This window comes from Gasterosteus aculeatus, chromosome 9 (assembly GCF_964276395.1).
Source record: "Gasterosteus aculeatus chromosome 9, fGasAcu3.hap1.1, whole genome shotgun sequence".
In the NCBI taxonomy this organism is placed as follows: domain Eukaryota; kingdom Metazoa; phylum Chordata; class Actinopteri; order Perciformes; family Gasterosteidae; genus Gasterosteus; species Gasterosteus aculeatus.
Window position 1 is genome coordinate 3,335,466 of NC_135696.1, and position 20,491 is coordinate 3,355,956.

The 20,491-nt window shown below is 43.2% G+C and overlaps 1 protein-coding gene across 2 annotated transcripts; it reads right to left on the reverse strand.

The window, feature by feature from the left end:
* Positions 1-199: 199 nt before the first annotated feature.
* On the reverse strand, positions 200-19,537 carry LOC120824897 (sarcoplasmic/endoplasmic reticulum calcium ATPase 2). 2 transcript variants are annotated; one of them, XM_040186054.2, is made up of 24 exons: positions 19,133-19,537; positions 17,902-18,021; positions 17,312-17,329; positions 17,087-17,169; positions 16,480-16,584; positions 15,943-16,081; positions 12,455-12,621; positions 11,694-11,849; positions 11,458-11,599; positions 11,106-11,272; positions 10,553-10,641; positions 10,308-10,410; positions 9,994-10,125; positions 9,592-9,717; positions 8,821-9,042; positions 8,614-8,725; positions 5,701-5,933; positions 5,382-5,602; positions 5,074-5,276; positions 4,376-4,461; positions 3,908-4,041; positions 3,634-3,751; positions 3,411-3,545; positions 200-2,930 (listed from the first exon to the last, which is right to left on the reverse strand). In XM_040186054.2, the coding sequence occupies exons 2-24, from the start codon at positions 18,017-18,019 to the stop codon at positions 2,748-2,750; spliced, it is 3,192 nt and encodes a 1,063-aa protein (XP_040041988.2). In that variant the 5' UTR covers positions 18,020-18,021; positions 19,133-19,537; the 3' UTR covers positions 200-2,747. The 2 variants fall into 2 exon arrangements, with proteins under 2 accessions (XP_040041988.2, XP_077936283.1); XM_078080157.1 differs by having other exon boundaries at positions 5,074-5,602.
* Between the last annotated feature and the right edge of the window lie 954 nt (positions 19,538-20,491).

The following is a 20,491-nucleotide window of genomic DNA, read 5'->3' on the forward strand; positions in this document are numbered from 1 at the left end:
TTGTTAAACAAGCGCAGCACACTTGAGGAAATTCTCAACGATTTAGTTTATTCTTGTTTTTTTAACCTCTAACATCATCAACAAACCCTTCAGAAGTGGAATGATTTAGAAAAGAAGTTACAAATAGAACCTAGTGCATGGTCCTGCATTGTTTAGCTTGAGTGGAAATGTTTCTGGGAGATAAAAGAACAATGTGGAATCTTGTTATTCAACATTTATTGAAACAAGGTGCTCAGTCAAGAACAAGCATCCATTTATAGTCTGGACCCTCATCAACGCGTCCTTCCACTCACAAGCAGGGGCCCGAGAAACTAAGTGTTAACATTGGGACTCAATAAAACAGGAATAAATAATGAATAGTCTAATTAAGTGCATCTACCTGCATTTATTCCATCATATCTGTGCCAAAACCCAAATGACCATGTAAGAAAATGAGCAAAAGCAAACAAAACGAGTAAGTAAAATGATCCTCTATTGGTTTGGATTCCTAGCAGACAGGAGCATTGAAAAAAAACATATTTTGAATAAAGGAAAATAAAAAAGAATAACAAAAAACTGCATGAGTTGGTTTACCACTTCAACAATTTTATGAGAACATGTTGTAACATTACGAGTAAAGTCATTATTCTGAAATGTGTGTCCCAAGAATAAAGTCCAACTCCAAATTTACAAGAATATGCCATAAAAATGTGAGTTACGTTGTGTTAGTCTGAGCTCTGCAGCTGTACACGGCTCAGAGGAACGAAGAATTGATCCCTTTATACTAAACGTGACATAGAGCAAAAGCTATTAGAATAACAGCGATCAAAAAAGCTTTGTTCACAAATAAAAATAAAAATCCCTCGATGGCATCACTGCAGAAAATTCCAACCAAAAACAAACTCAAATTCCCTGTTCGATCAGAGGACGACTCAACGTATGAGAGCAGACAGTGACTGCTGGAATGAAGGATAACATCAAGAACCACATTTGTATGTTCACATCCAGTACCGGTACTGGACATGAAGCACTTAATGTGAATATGGGGAACCGAATGACTGTGAAGGCAGTTCAATGCTATGAGGAAGTCCACGTCAACCCTTTTAAAACTTTCTTTCCGTAATGTCTCGTGCACGTTCTTAGACCCTCAGGCCTGATACAAAGGGATATCTAATATCCCCTCTGAAAAAACCTTTGCCTAACATGTCGACTGAGCGAAATAGGACTTGTGAATCAGGCTTCATCCAGTGTTTACATGTAAGTTCAGGAAATGTTTATTAGGACATTTGTAATAAGATGATGCCTCATTTGCATATGCAAACACTGGCTCTCAATAAACTTTCGAAACAAAAAGCCAGTCTCTTAAAGAAGGTAATCACCTGGGCTGCTTATTCTGAACACCAGTCCCAGCACACTTATAACCGGTGGACCTTTATGCTTTATGATCCGAAGGGGTTGTTACCGATTGTGGCCACACGCTTGGTGTTGATAAACGGGGAGATATCGGGACTCACAGGGCAACAAAAAGACAGTTACTATGGAGTTAAACCTGCATCTCTAAACCAGAAAACCACATGTACCATAAAAATGGGTGCTCTACCAAAATCATTACCGAACTTCTAACTTAAGAGTTCAAACCGCTTAAACATTACAGAAGCTCACACATAAATCTAAAAGTGTTTCTTTATCTGCTTCTCTTCAATTTGATTTAAATAAATTCAATACTTTCAACTAACAGCGCATGTGTCCACTTCTAAAATTCTAATATAAAGATATAACAAAGAGAACAGGCAGACACTATTGGTCCGGCAAACTTTAGTCCACAGTTATTAGGGCATTTATTTGGGTTTTTTAAACATTGATGACTCCTTCCCATTGCCAGTAGTTACTAGTTTAGTAGCTCTACAAACCTGCTTCCTATTCACTTATTAACAATGCTTGAGTGCTATTTGGACAGAGTTGGCAGAATTTGTGGCTGAGATGACAAAGAAGGTTCTGGAAAAGAAGCGTAATATATTGTGTCCTCTCTGGTGTCATATGTCCATCAAGGCCGATAGGATAAATCTCTTTGACTTGTGCAGAGACCTTCACAGGCCGCTCGTAACCTGTCCTACTGAAGACGAAAGCCAGATGTTGGTCTTTTGTCTGGTGGGGAAGGCGCTATAGACACTAGCTAGTGACTAGCTTGAATCTAGCTGTTGAAAATATATGAAGGTTATGAAAAGCTGGTGCAACCATGGCAATAGATGCAACCCGTCACAAGCCAGAGGAGTTGGGAAACATTGATTATCACGTTGTGAGTCCCTAACAGAAAAATGGTTTATAGCATGCTAACATGCTAATGTTTGTCATACCATAGTATTTTAGAATGCAAAGGTTGAAGTACAGCTAAAGCAATATCATGTCAGAGAATTATTTCAGGCTTGGCTCAAGTGTTGGACAGACAAACTGGGCTTTGGCCTTCCTAACTCATAGCACTACGGTCTAATTGAGCTGTGGGATTCACATGAAATGCTACACATAGCACCTTTTAGCATTGACGAGGAGGTGCTATTTCCTACTTAGTGTTATCTGATTGTCTGTTGTTTTAATATTTCACTCTATATCCCTTACATTTTTGTATCCCAGCGGATGAGTTATCATCGTTGCTTGTTTCTTTGTCCCATCCCATCTTCTCCCCTCACCCGTATACACCCAATCTTCTGCATCTTATTTCAACAATCCTTTTTCTCCTCTTCCACCAGACTGCCTGTCCTCTCATTCTTCCATCACTCCCAGAAGATGTTGGTGATGTCAGAGTCCAGGCTGAAGATCCAGATCAACAGCGGTGCAGAGATCAGGACAAAGGACCAGGAGACACCCTTCAGTGACTGGCGCAGCCCCGCCATCATGGCCCCAACCAATCCCGTGCTGGGCCCCATTCTCCGCTGCTCCTCTTCCTCTTCCAGAGACTTTTTGAGAGAAGTATTGCAACAAAGGAGAGGGTTAGGCACAGACCATTTTGAGTTACAAATAACACAGCTGCACAATAAAGGGAAACTTTGGTATTGTTCACATGGACATTTATGTTTTTGTGTCTCAGAGACTGATGAGGACAATGGCTCTTGAAACTGGTCTGGAGCTGAGAGTCTGGTTTCCTGTGCCCATGTAAAGTTTTTCGGACCGGTTATGTTGCATGTGTACAGACTGTAAAGCCCTCTGAGGCAAATTTCTAATTTGGGGCTATACAAGATAAAATGAATTAAATTGAACTTGTACGTAGCATTGAATTACACAATTACTCTCAGTTACAACTTTCTCGATACGGGAGCAGTCACAAAAACAGTTTTCCCCATCAGTCAGGAGCAGACAACTAACATGAGAAGAAAGGGTCCATGATGAATACTAATAGTTTCCCTTTAACTGGAGCACTGCCAGGCATGTCTTCTGACCTGGACCTGGCTTCCTGGCTCAATGTAGTTACGGGCCAGGAACTTGAGTGCCTCGTCCATCAAGATTACAGGAAGTGACATCTTCAACACCACCACCCATTGAGGCCATGACAGAGGGCGTATCTGGAAAACCACCTACAGACAGAGAGAATGTGGGATATGTCAGCGGTGGGTCAATAACAGGTTCAGCAAACAGCTACATGACTCATGCCTACAGGCTTACCGGCAGGGGGTCAACATAAAGAATGAGGAAGTGTAGAGCCATGGACAGACAGATGGCCCCCACAAGCCAGGGGTTAGACCAGGGGGGCATTTTCACAAGGGACTGGTTCTCTGACAGACTGGGAAGCACAGGGACAGAAGAAAGGCATTCTCTTTGCTCTGTTACTTGTTTGATTTGAACAAATCCATCAGTATCCTGGCTCACCAAACCAGAACAAGGGAAATATAGCACAATTACACATGAGCTTTGGAGCGTGGGTGTGTTTTATTCTTACCTGTTCAAGGCATTGCACATCTCTATGGTAACCAGGACGGACAGGGCCATGGTCATTGGATAAGGAGACTCAAAGACAGAACACTGCACACCAGCAAACTCATCGTGGCCTTCACTGCACTGAAGGTAGTGGGACTGTGGAGGTGGCAAACGTGGAAATGACAATTAAATCACCTTCCTGACCTTATCCTGCAGGTACCGACTCCTTAACATTCTGGTTGATAAAATAATGGGCATTAATGCTTGCACTTGCCATCACTACAAATGATTATTTCCCATTGCGGGTATACTGTAAAAGCTTACTGCCACGATGTGTGCCATGAGGACCCTAACTACTGTGGTTGGGTCCAAAAAGTGACTCCAGTGTGCTGGGATATTAACACAATGCAAGAGAGAGTACACAACTGCCACATTCACAGCGCACAGCAGTTCCGCCACGATACGTGCGCACATTCCCACGTATGTTTACCAGTTGATAGAAGGACAGCTTTGGTCCATCGTGGGCTGCCATGAACCACCAGGCAGCAGCTCCGACAGTCGCTGCTCCCACATAACCTGCACAGAATGGTGTACGGTAAGGTACAATAAGGTAAGGTAAGGTAAGGTAAGGACGGTATGGTACTGTACGGTCAGGTAAGGTAGTGTAAGTTGAGGTAAGGTAAAGTAAGATAGTGTAAGTTGAGGTAAGGTAAAGTAAGGTAGGGTAAGTTGAGGTACGGTACGGTCAGGTAAGTTATGGTAAGGTACGGTAAGGTACAATAACGTAAGGTAAGGACGATGTGGTACGGTACGGTACAACAAGGTGATGTGAGGTACAATAAGTTAAGGTACAGGAAAGTAAGGTACAATAAGGTAAGGTGAGGTACGATAAAGTAAGGTAGGGTAAGGTGCGTCCGGTCAGGTAAGGTAAGTTATGGTAAGGTACGGTAAGGTTCAATAAGGCAAGGTAAAATAAGGTAAGGTAAGGTACAATAAGGTAGGGTACGGTAAGGTAAGGTACTATAAGATATGGTATGGTAAGTTGAGATCTGGTACGATCAGGTAAAGTAAGGTCAAGCTCTGTATGGTAAGCGAAGATAGGGAAGGGTATAGTAAGGTAAGGTGCTGGGATGATGAATACGCCGTCTGCAGATAGCTTTTTGGTAATTGATCAGGCTTACAACTCACATCCGACAATAAGGTAGCGACAGAACAACCAACTGGAGATCAGAGGCTCTTTGGGGGAGCGTGGGGGGCGGGACATGATGTCAAGATCTGGGGGGTTAAAGCCCAGAGCCGTTGCTGGGAAACCGTCAGTGACAAGGTTGACCCATAGCAGCTGTACTGGGATCAGGGCTTCAGGCATGCCAAGTGCGGCCGTCAGGAAAATACTGAAGAGGATGGAAAAGACAGATGGAAGAGAAGGTAAGAGTGAGACGCCCAGATGATCAACAGACTGAATTTTGGTACACCACGTTTTCTGCTCATTCACTAACCAGACCACCTCTCCTATGTTGGATGAGATCAGGTATCTGATAAACTGTTTCATGTTGTTGTAAATAGCTCTGCCCTCCTCCACTGCAGCCACAATGGTGGAGAAGTTGTCATCAGCCAGGATCATCTCAGAGGCTGACTTTGCCACTGCTGTGCCGCTGCCCATAGCGATGCCAATCTCTGCCTTCTTCAATGCAGGGGCGTCGTTCACCCCATCGCCTGTCTGGATCAGGAGAAAAGAGGGGGAGGACGGAGCAAGGCTGTTATACTGGTTTTCAACGAATCTGGGATTCAACTTCAGGTACATTAAGGGACTCTCACCATGGCAGTGATGTCATTGAGGCTCTGCAGGTACTCCACAATACGACTCTTGTGTGCCGGTTCCACCCGGGCGAAGCACCTCGCTGTCCTGCAGGCCTGACGCTGCAGGTGAGGCGGCAGCTCGTCAAACTCCCGCCCCGTAAGGCCCCCGATAATCCCGCCCTGCTCTTCATCCTGCTCCGTGATGATGCCCACCCTCCGACAGATGGACAGGGCTGTCCCTTTGTTGTCCCCTAGGGAGAAAAAATGCAAAGTTCCCAAGTGATTGACTGACGCTAGTATTTGTTAGTCAGGTGGGATGCCTCTAAAGATCACCATAGGTTAAAGACTTTTCAGTCTTACGGTCTCTTAAGTAGAATTTGGTGTACACCCAATGAAAGTAGGAAGTTGAATAAAAGATCTTAAAACTGTATATGGTCACCTACAAGTTTACCCTACTCGACAAACAAAAAAAAAATAACCAGCAGCATTTCTAATGCTGCAATGCATTTAAAAGAAACCCTTAACATCTATAATGTCCTGTCGTCATTTTAAATGTGTGCGCTCTGCCCTGATCTTTTGTCTGTAATGAGCGTGACATGATCAGTATAGTAAGGATATTTATTGTGTATCATGGCTAGTACTAAAGGAGCCCCGTCTATTACCTTTGAGCTACTGAGGTGTCGCTCCCTACGGAGTAAGGGATGGGATGAGCCCTAAATATCTGCTGTTATTTATTTGGCTGGGTTGCAGATTATACACAGTCTGTTTCAGGGACGGATCTACAGGGGCACTCTAGAGCCCTGCCCCCCCAGCTGCCCCCCTAACTTTGATTAACCAAAAAATTAAAAATCAACCCGCCATTATGTCCACACAAGCTTCTCAAAACAGTGAACTAAACAATACATTTACCAAAAGTGAACAATTTAATTACTAGCCCCCCTCTCCCCCTGCCCCTCAAATGCTACGTCCCTGATTCAAACGTGCAGAGCACACAGCGTGTCTGCTGCGGAAGGTGCGCTGGTCCTGCAAGAGACTGAGCTGCCCCAGAGCCTCTGAAGGTGAAGTAAGTTTCATCAGGTGTAGTTTAAACATAAGTTTAACTTAGTTACATTTGTAATGAATGTATTGTATGAAAGACGATTCAGCATCAGCAAAAACAGCGAGTCTATTACGTTAGCCAAAATCAGTGGTCATAAGTTATCGGTCCCCACTCCCTTGTGATTTGTAAGAGCACCCTTCCCTTTGATTGGCCTAATTTTGATTTTAGTAAAGACAAGAACAGGCCTTTTTTGAGAATGTGCTAGTTAAAATGGTACGTGGTTCGCATTTGTATTGTGCCGCACAATACACAGCCTCCTAAGTCAATGACGCGCAAAAAACTCCCGGTTGTGTGCGCGGGTGCCAGGTGGCCAGAGCGGAGCATGGGAGGTGAGAGCTGTCCTTTGTGTTAAAATGAGCAGTGAGGCTGGCGCTGCAAAGAAAAAAAGATTGTGCAATTACAAAACGGACTGGGAAGCCAAAAGGCCATGGGTGAAAGCAGTTACCGACGACGCAAAGAAAGCGTTTTGTACTGTCTGCCGCCGAGAACTGTCGATTAGCCACGGTGTCGAGACTTAACCCACCATGAAGATGCAGAGGGGGGGGTGGGCGTCCCTGATTTGGGGTTGGGAGAGTTGGCAACCCTAATTGTGCGAGTGCTTTGTCATGTAAGTTAGCCGCTACTGTTACTCAGCAGCTGCTGCAGTTTGTAACTTATGTTCAAAATGAATGAGTACATTCATTTTCCAAACCGTTTTTTTTACTTAACCTGAATCACTACGGTACGCCTATAATAAGTGTTTATATTCTGACGATTTTATCCCGGGGTCGGCTCAGCTGCGGCGGAGTTATCCCGTGCCTGCGTGATTCGCCATAGACATTAACTGAGTGAAGTAGCTCCGGCTACAGTGTTCTTCCGCAACACTTGCGCATTGTGCACACACAGACAGCAGCATGCCAAAATACAGTTCTCTTTCTTGCTTGAACTTACAATAACACACACAATTATGCCAAAATGTTGCATTGTTGAGTATCTTTTTCATAACATAAGAGCAGCAGTCTCACGATGAACGTGAAGAGTTGTGACAGAATGAGGCGTCTCTGTCAGCTGTTCTTAAAGAGACCGCAGCCACTAAAGCTTTCTGTCAGTAAAGCTAATCAAAGAACAAAAACAACAAAGAACATTTCTCACTGCTCTTGACTAAAGAACTTTTGTAGCTTAAATAATGATTAGTCTATATTTAATGAATAATTTATGCAGTGCAGGCTGTTTGATCACTTTATTCAATTTTGATATGTCCGAGGCCCCCTGTTAGACAGTAAGGGCTCAGATAAATATGACTTCTTTTTTTTTTTTACTATTATACTCTTGAGACAAGGTAATAATTTACTTTTTAAAAGATGCAGCTTTGTTTTGTTTGAACAATGTTTAGTTCATGTTGTGAATTAAAAACCTTAAGTTTAAAAGTGTTTTTGTGTTTGTTTTGTTAAAGCAATTCACAGATAGGGATTCCTATGTACCGTCATCCCTGCCACCTTGCCAAGACCTCTTGCCACCCCTTTGCCCCCCCATGTAAAATTTTCTAGGTTTATTTTGTTTATTGCATATTGATTGATATGATTCCGGGGGGATTAATTCCATTAATTGAGACTACCAATCAAACTACTTTGTACTAATATCAGTAGATAAAGATTCATCATTCTTTTTATAGCAGAAAAGTACAGCTGGTGCTTTTGCTTCATTGTGATGTACATGTGATCATGTCATTACTTTATGTGCAGAAGTAAAAATAAAACATCACTCAAATAGTATTTTGCGTTAAGGGATATTTTGTTATTCAAATTTAGATGGAATTTTTCCCATATAACATGTACATAGATATGTGGTAATACCTGTGATCATGATGACTCTTATGCCAGCCTGTCGACACATTCGGACCGCACTCAGCACCTCTTTCCTGGGGGGGTCCAACATGCCCACGCAGCCCACAAAGGTCAGGTCGGACTAGGGAGAGGAGACATGGAGGGAGAAGGGCAAATAAAGATTCTATATGTTCTTCATTCTTTTAAAAATGATATGGAACATTTCATCATTATCACCTCATAGTCAGCAAAGACAGCCGAGTTCTCCAGGTTGAGGCTGCGGATGTCAGGGGGCGTGTCCCTGGTTGCCATGGCTAGGCAACGCAGCATGTCTCGGCCCGACCCCCATTCCCTCACATTTGACAAGAGCTGCTCTCGAACCGCCGAACTCAAAGGCACACGAGAAGAACCGCTGACCCGGATATAATTACACCGCTCTAACACAGTCTCTGGAGCGCCCTGAGAGAGACGGGGGAGAAGACATGTCTCGTTATTCCTCCACAGAGGTCCTAAAGAATATAAAATAGGAAAAAATCCCACTTTGGATCAAATTAATCATGAAAAATTATCTATCATTTTCAATGAAAGATGGGTTATTTTGGGATGTTCACCAGACGATGAGTTCAATGGGCAACTCTGTTCCGTTCCATGTGATCAATGGAGTTTATATTTGATAGCTTTCTTTTTAGTTTTTACAAGTGTACATTTGGTACAGATTTGAACACATAATACAATGCAAATGATAACAAATTGTCTGAAGACACAATATTACTATTTATTCCTGTCTGCCAAAAACTATAACCGATGATGTATCAGGTGAGCACACACTCACACCATCCGGTATTTTAGAGTTATCATTTCACCTGCAAGTCTGGAGGAAGACTACGCTGACAAAAAGGATTGTATAGGCTTTTTTCATTAAATATATTCAATATTTCAGAGGCAACAACTTTGAAGGGGTGGTAGACTAGAGTGATAGAAATGACTAACTGGTGTTGTTGAACAAACCTTGACAAACATCTTGGCTCCAGAGGTAGACCTGGTGAGTTTATTGGATGAGCAGAAGACGGACATGGACTTCCTGTCTCTGGAAAACTCCAACGTCAGCTCCTTCCTCATCAGCTGTTTAATCACCTGAAAACAATCTGTGAATTAAACCTCGGGCACCCACAAGCGTGGTGGCTGGGGACCACTGAATTAAACTACTCTGTAAATTCAGTGAGCTTTATTTGACATGCAGAAATAAAAACCCATTGCTACCAAAAACAGACATACAGAATGTGCAGTGCTGAGTACAATCAGTCTCTCAGGTAGCAGGACATATGAGAGAAGACAGAAGTCAAGAGGGAAGGATCAATGAGACATTAGCACCAGCGGCTCTCTCACACAGGCACACACACACACACTTACGGAGCAGCATGCTGTAGCTCTCTCAGCAGGCCTCAGTCCTATCAGGTCAGAGTCGAATACGTTCATTTTCTCCACCAGACAGCAGAGGGCCGTCTCTGTTGCCTCCCCAACCTTCTCAAATGCGCCCTTGGCCTGGAAAACACGCACGCACGTGTGCACGCGAACACACACACACACACACACACACACACACACACACATACACACAAACACAGAGGTTAAAGTATGCTGCTGACGAAATTTGTGGAAACACACATCCAGTTGGGAATGTTCCGGCACCATATATGGTGGTCTATGGAGCAGTTGTGTCTTACCTCGTTATAGTCCAGCGATGAGTCATTGCACAGCGCACAGATGGAGGCCATCTCCACCAGACCTTCATAGCGACTGGGCTTCACCAATGAGCCGTCCTTATAACTGCAGAGACAGATGGAAATGGTATTTAAGAAATAAATGTAGAGGAATCCTGTGAAAAGGGAAGGGATAAATTGTGTGCTCGCATAATCCATATTCATCCATAAACTGTCGGGGTTAAGGGTTAAAGGTCAAAGACACTCACACTTCCCCTTCAGGGGCGTAAGTAGATCCAGTCACAGTGAACTCGTTCAGGCTGCAGCGCTCCCCTGACACACTGTCTACCACAAACATCTAAACACACAGGCGTGCATTAGTTGTTTAGTTCATATCATATCATATTAGAAGATCACATCTGAGTTTTGTGATTTGATGTTAAGATGATGTTGATAAAACTCAACAACATGCAGGCGTTTCACGTAAAATTAATCCAGTGGCTGTCGGTAGGCTTTTAAGGTAAAACTTTCTAGTAGGCGTTCAGTTCTATCGTCCTCCTTAACGTTTATTTTTACCCGGCCTGTATCATCTCCCAGCCTTTATGTGACTGCTTTGCTATAAGTTATACACATAATGTCTGCTATACGATCATGTTCAGTATATTAAATTGTTAAACAGCATGTAAAGAGCTTAACCCTTTGTTAATCCAATGTTAGCATGATAAGCCATGAAATCATTTGTTCAAATAGCTGTTGGATAACACACATACAGTAGCACTGTCTCTGCATCAGTGTGATGTCTCATCCCTTGTTCCCTCTTACCCTGCAGACTGACATCTGGTTGGTGGTTAGTGTTCCTGTTTTGTCAGAGCAGATAACAGATGTGCAACCCAGTGTCTCCACGGATGGCAGGCTGCGGACGATGGCGTTCTTCCTGGCCATCCTCCTGGTGCCCAGAGCCAGGCAGGTAGTGATGACTGCTGGGAGGCCTGTGGGGATGCATTACATTTCAACCTTTCAGGGTGCTCTCTCATTTGCACAAGGTTAGTAGTCCCACGTAATGCTAACTTGCCCCTTAGTGTCTTTCAAAACGACACTTATATTTTTTGTAAAAACAAAGGAATACACATGTTCAACATGTCTCTGCATGGACTTAACAGATAAGATATTTTACCTTCTGGTATGGCAGCTACAGCGAGCGCAACAGCGATCTTAAAATAGTAAACAGCTCCTCTCAGCCAGCTGCCTCCGTGGACCGGGTCACTGAAGTGTCCCACATTAATGGCCCACACTGCCACACAGATCACACTGATGACCTGCAGGTTAAAACAAGTCGAGCGTAAGGTAGAAACACAGACAATGAGGCTGGAGTCCAACGGGCCCACAAGAAGAACACACAGGGTGCCTTGCCTTAGACAGCTGTTCTCCAAACTGGTCTAGCTTCTGTTGGAGGGGGGTCCTTTCAGGCTCAGTGGCGGCCATCTCATCTCGGATTTTCCCAATCTCTGTCTGCACCCCCGTTGCCACGACAACCCCGATGGCACGGCCCGCTGCAATGTTGGTACCCTGGACAAAGGTTGTGAGCATCGTCTCAGACATTAAGACACAGCAACACACAGTTTCTGTAGTTATGAGTGGCCATTTTATTTGTAAATATGTATATAAATATATATATATATATATATATATATATATATATATATATATATATATAGATGTACATTATACGTAGATGTATATTCTACTGAACAGCGAGATCCTTATTTAAATAGATGTACAAGTACATTTCTACTTTAAAGATTACAAATCCTATAAAAAAAACAATTAATTAGTGTTGGATTAACTATATTTAGTCCCTTGTCTCTGGTCCGTTCAGTGAGTTGTCTACGTCACCGTTGGTGAGTTGTGCCGGTAGTTGGACATAGAAAAAGTATTTTTGTTCGTGAAGTCTGCGATTGGGTCCTACTTCTGCCCGAACCTGACCGAAGGTACATGTCACCTAGAGCAACAGTGTGGCTATATATATATAGCCACAGATTATATATATATATATATATATATATACAGAACATCACTAATTCTATATATGTTGTACGTCCAATCTTGTCTCTCCTGCTATTATGTGGCATGTGTGTAAATTGGAAAAGACGGAGGTGGCAGTTGAGCCTCACAGAGAAGAGCATGTTCTTCTTGTCCTGGTTGACGGCCCGGGGGTCTGGTACGGGGTCCGTGTGTTTGATCACTGACACAGACTCCCCTGTCAGAATGGACTGGTCCACCCTCAGAGTAGTGGAACAGATGGACGTGAGCCTGATGTCAGCTGGGACTTTATCACCAACTGCATGGTGTTGGAAACAGAAACAGTTTGGAATTTCACTTTTGTATTTAGTTAGATTAGAAAAAAAAAAGCAGACACTGGGTTCAATTCTGTCCATTGGCTTCTCTCTTAAAGAAGTGAAACTTTCTCCTGCCTGCCGTACCTCCACACAATGAAAAGGTACTAGTTTGACAGTCCTGAGACACATCAAGCAGGATTAAACAACTCTCTTTAAACGACTCAAAATGTCCCAGACTTAAAACTAGCAGCGCACTTCCTGTTAGAGCGACAGCTTGTGAACTTGAGTCGTTTAAAGGCCTGTCACATTGCAGGGGGGGTTAGGGTGGAGCCCCCTGTGTATTAATATTTTCTTAATCTGTTCTGTTAATTCACGAGTGCATGGACATGAGCGTGCATGTAAACAGTGTTTCCTTGATAAGATCTCAACCAGGAGACGAGCCACAACCCGGCCTCCCTGTAACAGAAGGGAAAATAAAATGTTTCAAAGAGATTTCAAGTAGATATCACGGGTTCAGGACACGTGGGAACGTGTCTGCGTCATGCATAAATTAGGAGAGATTGCTACACATAGAAGGTTAGCGTTTTCCCCCTAGGAGCAGCCCAGCCTCTCATGAAGTGTTTATAAATGTTTACAAATGTGAGTGAGTCAGAGGAAGGCAGAGAGAAATGAAGAGAAGCATCTCAGCCTTTTGCCTTCTTTCAACATGGACTGCTTAAAGAAAGAGTTGACACATTAACCACAAGGAAACATTTGTAGATGTTGGAGGGAGCAGTGAAACATTTCTACTTCAAGTCAATTTTATAACTACTTCATGTAAAAGATACATTTGAAAATCATGATCTAAGTCTAAATTAAAAGCCTTTGAGATATTCATCATTATGTGTCAGTCTACAACTTGTCTAAGTGAAGCGTCTTATAGGTGCATTCTCTGTAATGTCCACCAAGGGGCGACTCCTCTGGTCTATAGAAGTCATTTTCCTATAGAGAAAGTGACTCTACTTCAACCGTGACTTATTCCCTCAGTAAAAACAAGTTCATGGTCTCAATCTCTAGTTTCAGTTCGTCTTCAGTACAGCATGATATTCATGTAGTAGATTATGGCTCAGCTAGAGTCATTAGACCATAAAGCCGAATGGGGGATGCAATGCCTTGTCCAGTCTGGAAGCTGTCTGTGTTTTCATCTAACGACGTGAACCCATTTTGTCAAGTCTGTAAAAGAATAAAGAGCAGCAAACATATCTGCTGCGTAAATCCATTGAGTAATTCTGTCTGGCTCCCTCCGTGTGTGTTGATGTTATCAGTGCGTCTCCTTGCTTTGCTTCAGAGTCGGTCGTGCATGCTTTTACTTCCTATCGGGTTAAAGCTGATAACTCCATCCAGACCAACAGCATGGGTGTGTAGCCAGACACTGTTTCAGTTTGGGTGGCAGAAGGAAATCCTGAAGCGTTACATGTGATTGGTGCCGACCACATTTAAGGCTACAGGATTTCATTTTTGATTACACTTATAGTTAGGGCTGGCATAGCTTTAGGGTTTAAGACTGTTTCCATGTCATTTAGCTGAAGCTTTCATCCAAAGCGACTGACAATAAGTGCATTCAACCATAAGGATACTAACTCAGAAGAACAAGAAACCAGAGTGCAATTTCATCAAATAAGCTGATTTACAACTTGCTATAGATGAGTGACGTTTGTTAGACTTTTAGTGGAGGTAGAGTCTGAAGAGTGTGTCTTTAGTTTGAAGATGTGAAGGCTCTCTGCGGTCCTGATGTGCGCGAGAGCTCGTTCCACCATTTAGGAGCAGGACAGCAAAGAGTTGTGATCTAGTCGGGACTGTCTCGGTTTACAGTTAGTGCTGGCTCACTGGTATTTCCTGTGCCAATGCGAGTGTCGTGGTATAGAAGAGGTCGTATGTGTACAGATTGTAAAGCCCTCGGACTTTAAACAAAAATATTGAATTGAATTTATGCATTATAGTAGAACTAGACTGAGGAGAGTGACAGACAGAGCAGAAGAGAAATCTGAAATATGGGCAGCGACTTTGAACCCGACGACTTCAACAGGTTCATGATTAAAAAAATCAAATTCCATACTGTTCTGCAGAGAAACCTTAAAGTTGACAAGAATGGACATGGCTACTTAAAATCAGCCCAAATGACAAAAGGACTAGCAGCTTCATTCAAAAAAAGTGCGTCTCTACCACATTGATCATATTGGTTTATGTTTAGGTTATGTTTGTCCAAAAACATCATAAAAATTAACTTTTTTTCACAGTATTTGCATGTGACATTAACCCACCTTCCGCTGTGATTGGTGTCACTGGGTTCCCATGCTCTGGGAGAAGTCAAATACTTTTACTACCAACAGAAGGACACTGGATCTCACACGGACAACATACACACACAATTCCTCTCTCTGAACATCCTGAAATAGCAACGGGTCTCTCAGGGATTCAACCCCTTTCATGACTGGGTCAAGATAAAATGGTTCTGTTACTATGGCCGACTGTTCATCCATCCAACCAAGCCGTGTATTTTAACTGCTCCATCCAACGGCTGTAAGTGTTCTGATTCAATGACAAAACATGTTTTACATAATTTGTTAAATGTTTAAAAACCCACTGACCAATAGAACAACAACAGGCCCATTTTGACACATCTGCCCAATGACCATCGTTGACAATGGAAGAGTACCGACAAATTAGTTGGGAACACCTGAAAGTTGCTCAGAGGTGCTTAGAGATGTTGATGCTGTAGCTCAGGTTCCATTTTCCACCACCTCCATTTCCACTGGTCTCATTGGTCACTAACCAGTACAACGCTCACAATCTCACAGAAAAGACCTTCAATGAGCAATACACTGATTGATCCAATGATCAGCAGAGTGAGCGGGGCCCTCTGATGCTCTTCACCGACAAGTCAAGGCGACATAGAGCTCGCTATTGAATAAGAAAAAAAAAACTGCAAAATTGCCATCGGTGAATCTCTATATGGAATACTAACGCTGGAAGTCACGGATACCTTGAAACTCAATGTGACTGAAACGTTTTAAAATGAAATGTCAAATCAAACGTTATTGAATCCATACTACAAAGCATTATCAGAGTGCTGCTTTGACATGAACTCACACCAAATATTTTCCATTGCGACAGAAGCCAGAGGGGAGAGCAGAGATGCAGATGTTTTTTCCATGGACGACTAAACAAAGACGCCACCGTTTCATTTCCTCCACGTATACACAGCTCCACAGCGCACACTTCAACTTCATTTACAGCGACAAGTGGAGAGATTTTATCGTTCCTTAGCGTCTCTTTCCACTTACCAGCGACCTCCACAATGTCTCCCGGAACGATGTCTCGGGCTTTGACCCTCTGGACGCTCTTCTTGTCCTGGCGGTACACCTTGCCCATCTCTGGCTCGTACTCCTTCAGCGCCTCGATGGCGTTCTCTGCGTTACGCTCCTGTGGGACGCGGCAACACGGAAAGGTTCTTACTCCGATTGATGGAATAAATACGTGGTTGTCCTCATGGAAGGAGTGACAGGAGGCAACAGAGAAGTTCTCTATTTGAGACATGGACAGAAGACCAGTACAAGGACTCACCGTCCATGTCCCTTCAGCAGTCTGCAAAGACCTGTGGGTGCTCTGACTTTGTTAAAACTCAAACTATGTCAAGCACAGACAGGTGAGCACGCTCCCACCTGTGGACACGGAGCGCGTGTCCGTCCACCCCCCCCCCCCAAAGCTGTAAACCTACAGTGTGCCAGTTATATTTGCGTTCTGTGACAGAACTCATGACAAAAACCTACAGCTCCTGTAGCAGACTGATTACCTTTCTAAACTTGGACCACATTGTTTACCTGCCAGACTCCAACAATAGCGTTGGCGATGAGGATGAGGAGGATGACGAAGGGCTCAACAAAGGCTGTGATTGTCCCCTCCCCTTCTTCAAACCAGGCCAGGGCCTATGACACAGAACACATTACAGACATTATTTAAACTAATTGAATGTGTGTGTGTTGCAGGGTTAACGAATTGATCCATTTACCAGACTACACAATCCGTACCAGCGTGTACATGTCTCACCAATACTTGTGTATACTTGTAAATGGTAAATGGCCTGTACTTGTATAGCGCTTTTCTAGTCTTCTGACCACTCAAAGCGCTTTAACACTACATGACATCATTCACCCATTCACACCCATTCATACCCTGATGACAGGAGAACCATACACAGTGACACCTGCCATCAGTAACTACCATTCACACACTGTAGTCGCAGCTACAGGAGCAAAGTTGGGTTAAATGTCTTGCCCAAGGACACAACCACATGACGGGTTAGCCGGGCCAGGGATCGAACAGACAACCCTCTGATTGGAGGACGACCGTGCTCCCCACTCACCCACAGTCGCCCGTGTACTTGTGTATACTAGTGTTTGTGTTTGCGCATGCTCACAGCTTCCTTACAAAGGAGATGCACGCAGCCAGCAGCAGGATTCGAACCAACAGATCCTCAAACTGTTCCAGGACCAGTTCCCAGAGTGACTTCCCTGCACGAGGACAGCAAGGCGCACAATAAGCACAAACTGACTTTAATCTAGATGAGCTACTGATGATCATGGAAGAAACAAAAAGTCAGATGAGGGACGGACTAGAATGTCATAATAAAGTTAAGACAGAGAGACAGCTCACCTTCCTCAGCTGGCAATTCTGTGAGTAAACAAAGAGTCAAAGATAGATAGAAAGAGGGGGGGTGGAGAAAAGGAACAACAATGACATCATCAGTAACACTGGTACCTAATAAATGACAGTGCAGGTTAATGGGCAGTTGCTTTGCTTACTCAAGCAGCAGAGGATTTCTTTACACTAGCCTGAGTTGTGATGGGTCCCTGCACAAGATGCAGAGACCCGTTTCACTGAAAACACAATATATGAAGCAGGGGGCCCGGATATCTGTAATTGTGGACCATGTACAGAACACAATAGTTTCCACCGAAAAATCTTGTGTGCCTTACAAAATATATTTACTATGAAAATAACGACACTAGGACTAGTTTAACGTTTAGTAATAAAGTAGTTTACTGCTGTGCCCACATATTACGAAACATATTTATGCATCTTGAGATCTAAAATGTCATTGAAATGAATCTAATATTTTTAATGACGATGTCCTGGGTGTTAATAATGAATGAATATGTATGTTATTAGGATGATTTTAGTAGGAATAACTACATCAGCCATAAACCAAATATGCACACTTGAATGTGTTTTTATAAACGTACCGTTGGGTCCCCATCTCTCCCTGGTCTTCTTTAGCTGCTCACAGCTCAGACCTGTAGACTCGTTCACATTGAAGAAGCCCAGGACCTCCTCCACCGTCTTAGTATGACCATTATCCATCACTACAGAGGAAAAAGATCAGTGCCAAACATTATTTAAAAAGGTACACAGACACTAAGGAAAACAATAATAAAAGCAGTTTGAGCCTTTAATCATCCCGGTGGATTATGGGTTTAATAAGACTGAAAATGTAAACTGCAAATATATTTTTCTTTGTTCAACATTATTTTGATTTTTACCATTTTAAGGATTAATGACCGAAACCGAGACGCCAAATCAGTAGCGTGTTTTCAATCCCATTTTGCAACATTCTTTTGAAGAACGAATGTGAGAAATGTCCTCAATAAATGTTCGTCGTGTAGAAAAGCCACAGTGCCACAACATCCGTTGTGACATGCACAGTGTGGCCAAGCAACAACACCAACTGGAAGCCGCAGAGACAAACAGGCCCGAGAGACATGACTCGTTGTCCAAAGGGTCTGACAAAACATGCATCTCCCCGGGGGGCATCAAATGACATCCTATTCACATCTGATGTCCTTCTTCCAATATTGTCCCGGGTTCCAGTGGACTACCCTCTTGCCCTGTGACATCAGGACCAAAGGCCTTTTCCACAAAGCCAGAGAATGTGTCCATCTGCGCGAGGTCGGCTTGTCGCAAACCTCTGGCCAGCTGTTCTCCAGACCTCCATCCAACACAGCGAACCATCCCAACACCTCTGACATCTTTTAACGTTCAACAAATTCATCACTAGGCTCTATTCGTCATGATTCATCTGGGGCCCAAATGCAAGTGAACGACGTGGGCCATAACGTCATTTACGTTAACTAACAGGTTGCAGACGTCATGCTAATAAAAAGATATCAACGACACACGCAGCACGATGCCACTTCCGGTCATTTTCTTAACGTTAGACATAAAACAGCAAGGGTTAATGTTAAACGCTTAACGTAAATGTCTGTTGTCACGAGAAGCCTCGCTTGAATTACGGCTAATGTGGACGACACGACGGCAAATGTGCGAAACGACAGCGGCGGTTTGGAATGGCCGGCACGAAGCACCGCTTATAACCGTTATGCTCACGGAGCTAACTGACATGTAGCTAACGGAGCTAGCTAAGCAGCGAGCGCTGCGCTCTGCCGTTAATCCCTCGGAGACGGACAGGTTGCTTACCGGAGTGTGCCGTCCTTCCCCTGTCACTGCGCTGCTGATAAAACGCGGAATATCACGGCACCATGCGCGTTGGATTGAGTTCCCCGCAGCAACGAGAAAAGCAGCAACAAATACCTAAAAAAAATGATTTTACAACAGGCTATCTAGCTTGGTTATGACGTGACAGACGCTCATATTTCTATTTAAAGAATAGTGTTATTTCCGAGTGGTAAAATATTGTCTGTTGAAAAAATTAAGGCTTATTTAAGGCAAATTATTCTCAAAATATGGTTCAAGACTATTTTATACAGACAACGTCGTATTATTAGTCCTTATCCTGGCTGCAGGAGTGTCTGTGGGTCACTAATACTCAGCCTTCGGGCAACAGCAGCAAATAAAAGTCAAGCTACCCAGTCACGAAACACAACTTCCGGGCTTACATTTCAAAGTAAAGGTTTCTGCTTGAGAATTAATACATGTATTAATATAATGTATCTTTGCGTTTCAAGATAATGCCCTTTTTGGCGTAGTCTTGACCAAAGGATAACTGACAGTTTATTTTTTCCACACCAACAGATCAGATTTTTTACTTTAATTTCAAATAGAAAACGTTCATTCTCGTAGTGTCGCGGGTAACTCAATCTAACTTGACGCTTATGCCCCTTGACGACCATGATTCACGGCATTTAGCAGCGCAGAAAACCAACGGAGATAAACCAATAAGAGGCCTGGGAATCAGAGTGACGTGACGCATCAACACATCAACGTGCAGAATCCTCTCAAGTCCCGCCCACAACAGACGCACCCGCCTGTGATCCCAGTCACCCAGCTCTCGACCAATCAGCGGGCGGTGCGTCTTGCGTCTTTGGCAACACTGCGGAACACTGCACAAAATCCCCAAATGAGTATTTGAAAGAAAAACAGCTGATTTTTTTTTTCTTCTTTCGTTTTTCATACACTGGTCTATTTTGAGGTTTTTTTCACAAGAGTATAAAGAAAACATCCAAAATACATATCCAGGTGTTTTTTTTAATACTTTGTGTTCGATTTCCCTTAAATGCACCATATGGTCACATTAGAAAAGGCCCAATTTGCATATTTAAACATAACATCCCAAGAGAATTTTTACTGTTTTGTTATTGCTTTTTCTGACCCATACAACATTCCATTTGTGTTTCTGTCATAACTCTGACCGCTTTAACCGATTGGGTTGTTCATAGCACATATTTGATGAGATAACACCTTTTCGGAAAACCGGTGTGGCCTGGAAATTGCAGTCTCAACAGATAAACACTAGCTTTATGTTACAAGACGTTGTATGAGTGTTATCATTTGGAAAATATTCAAATAACCATATCCCCTTCTGCATTCCATCACTTT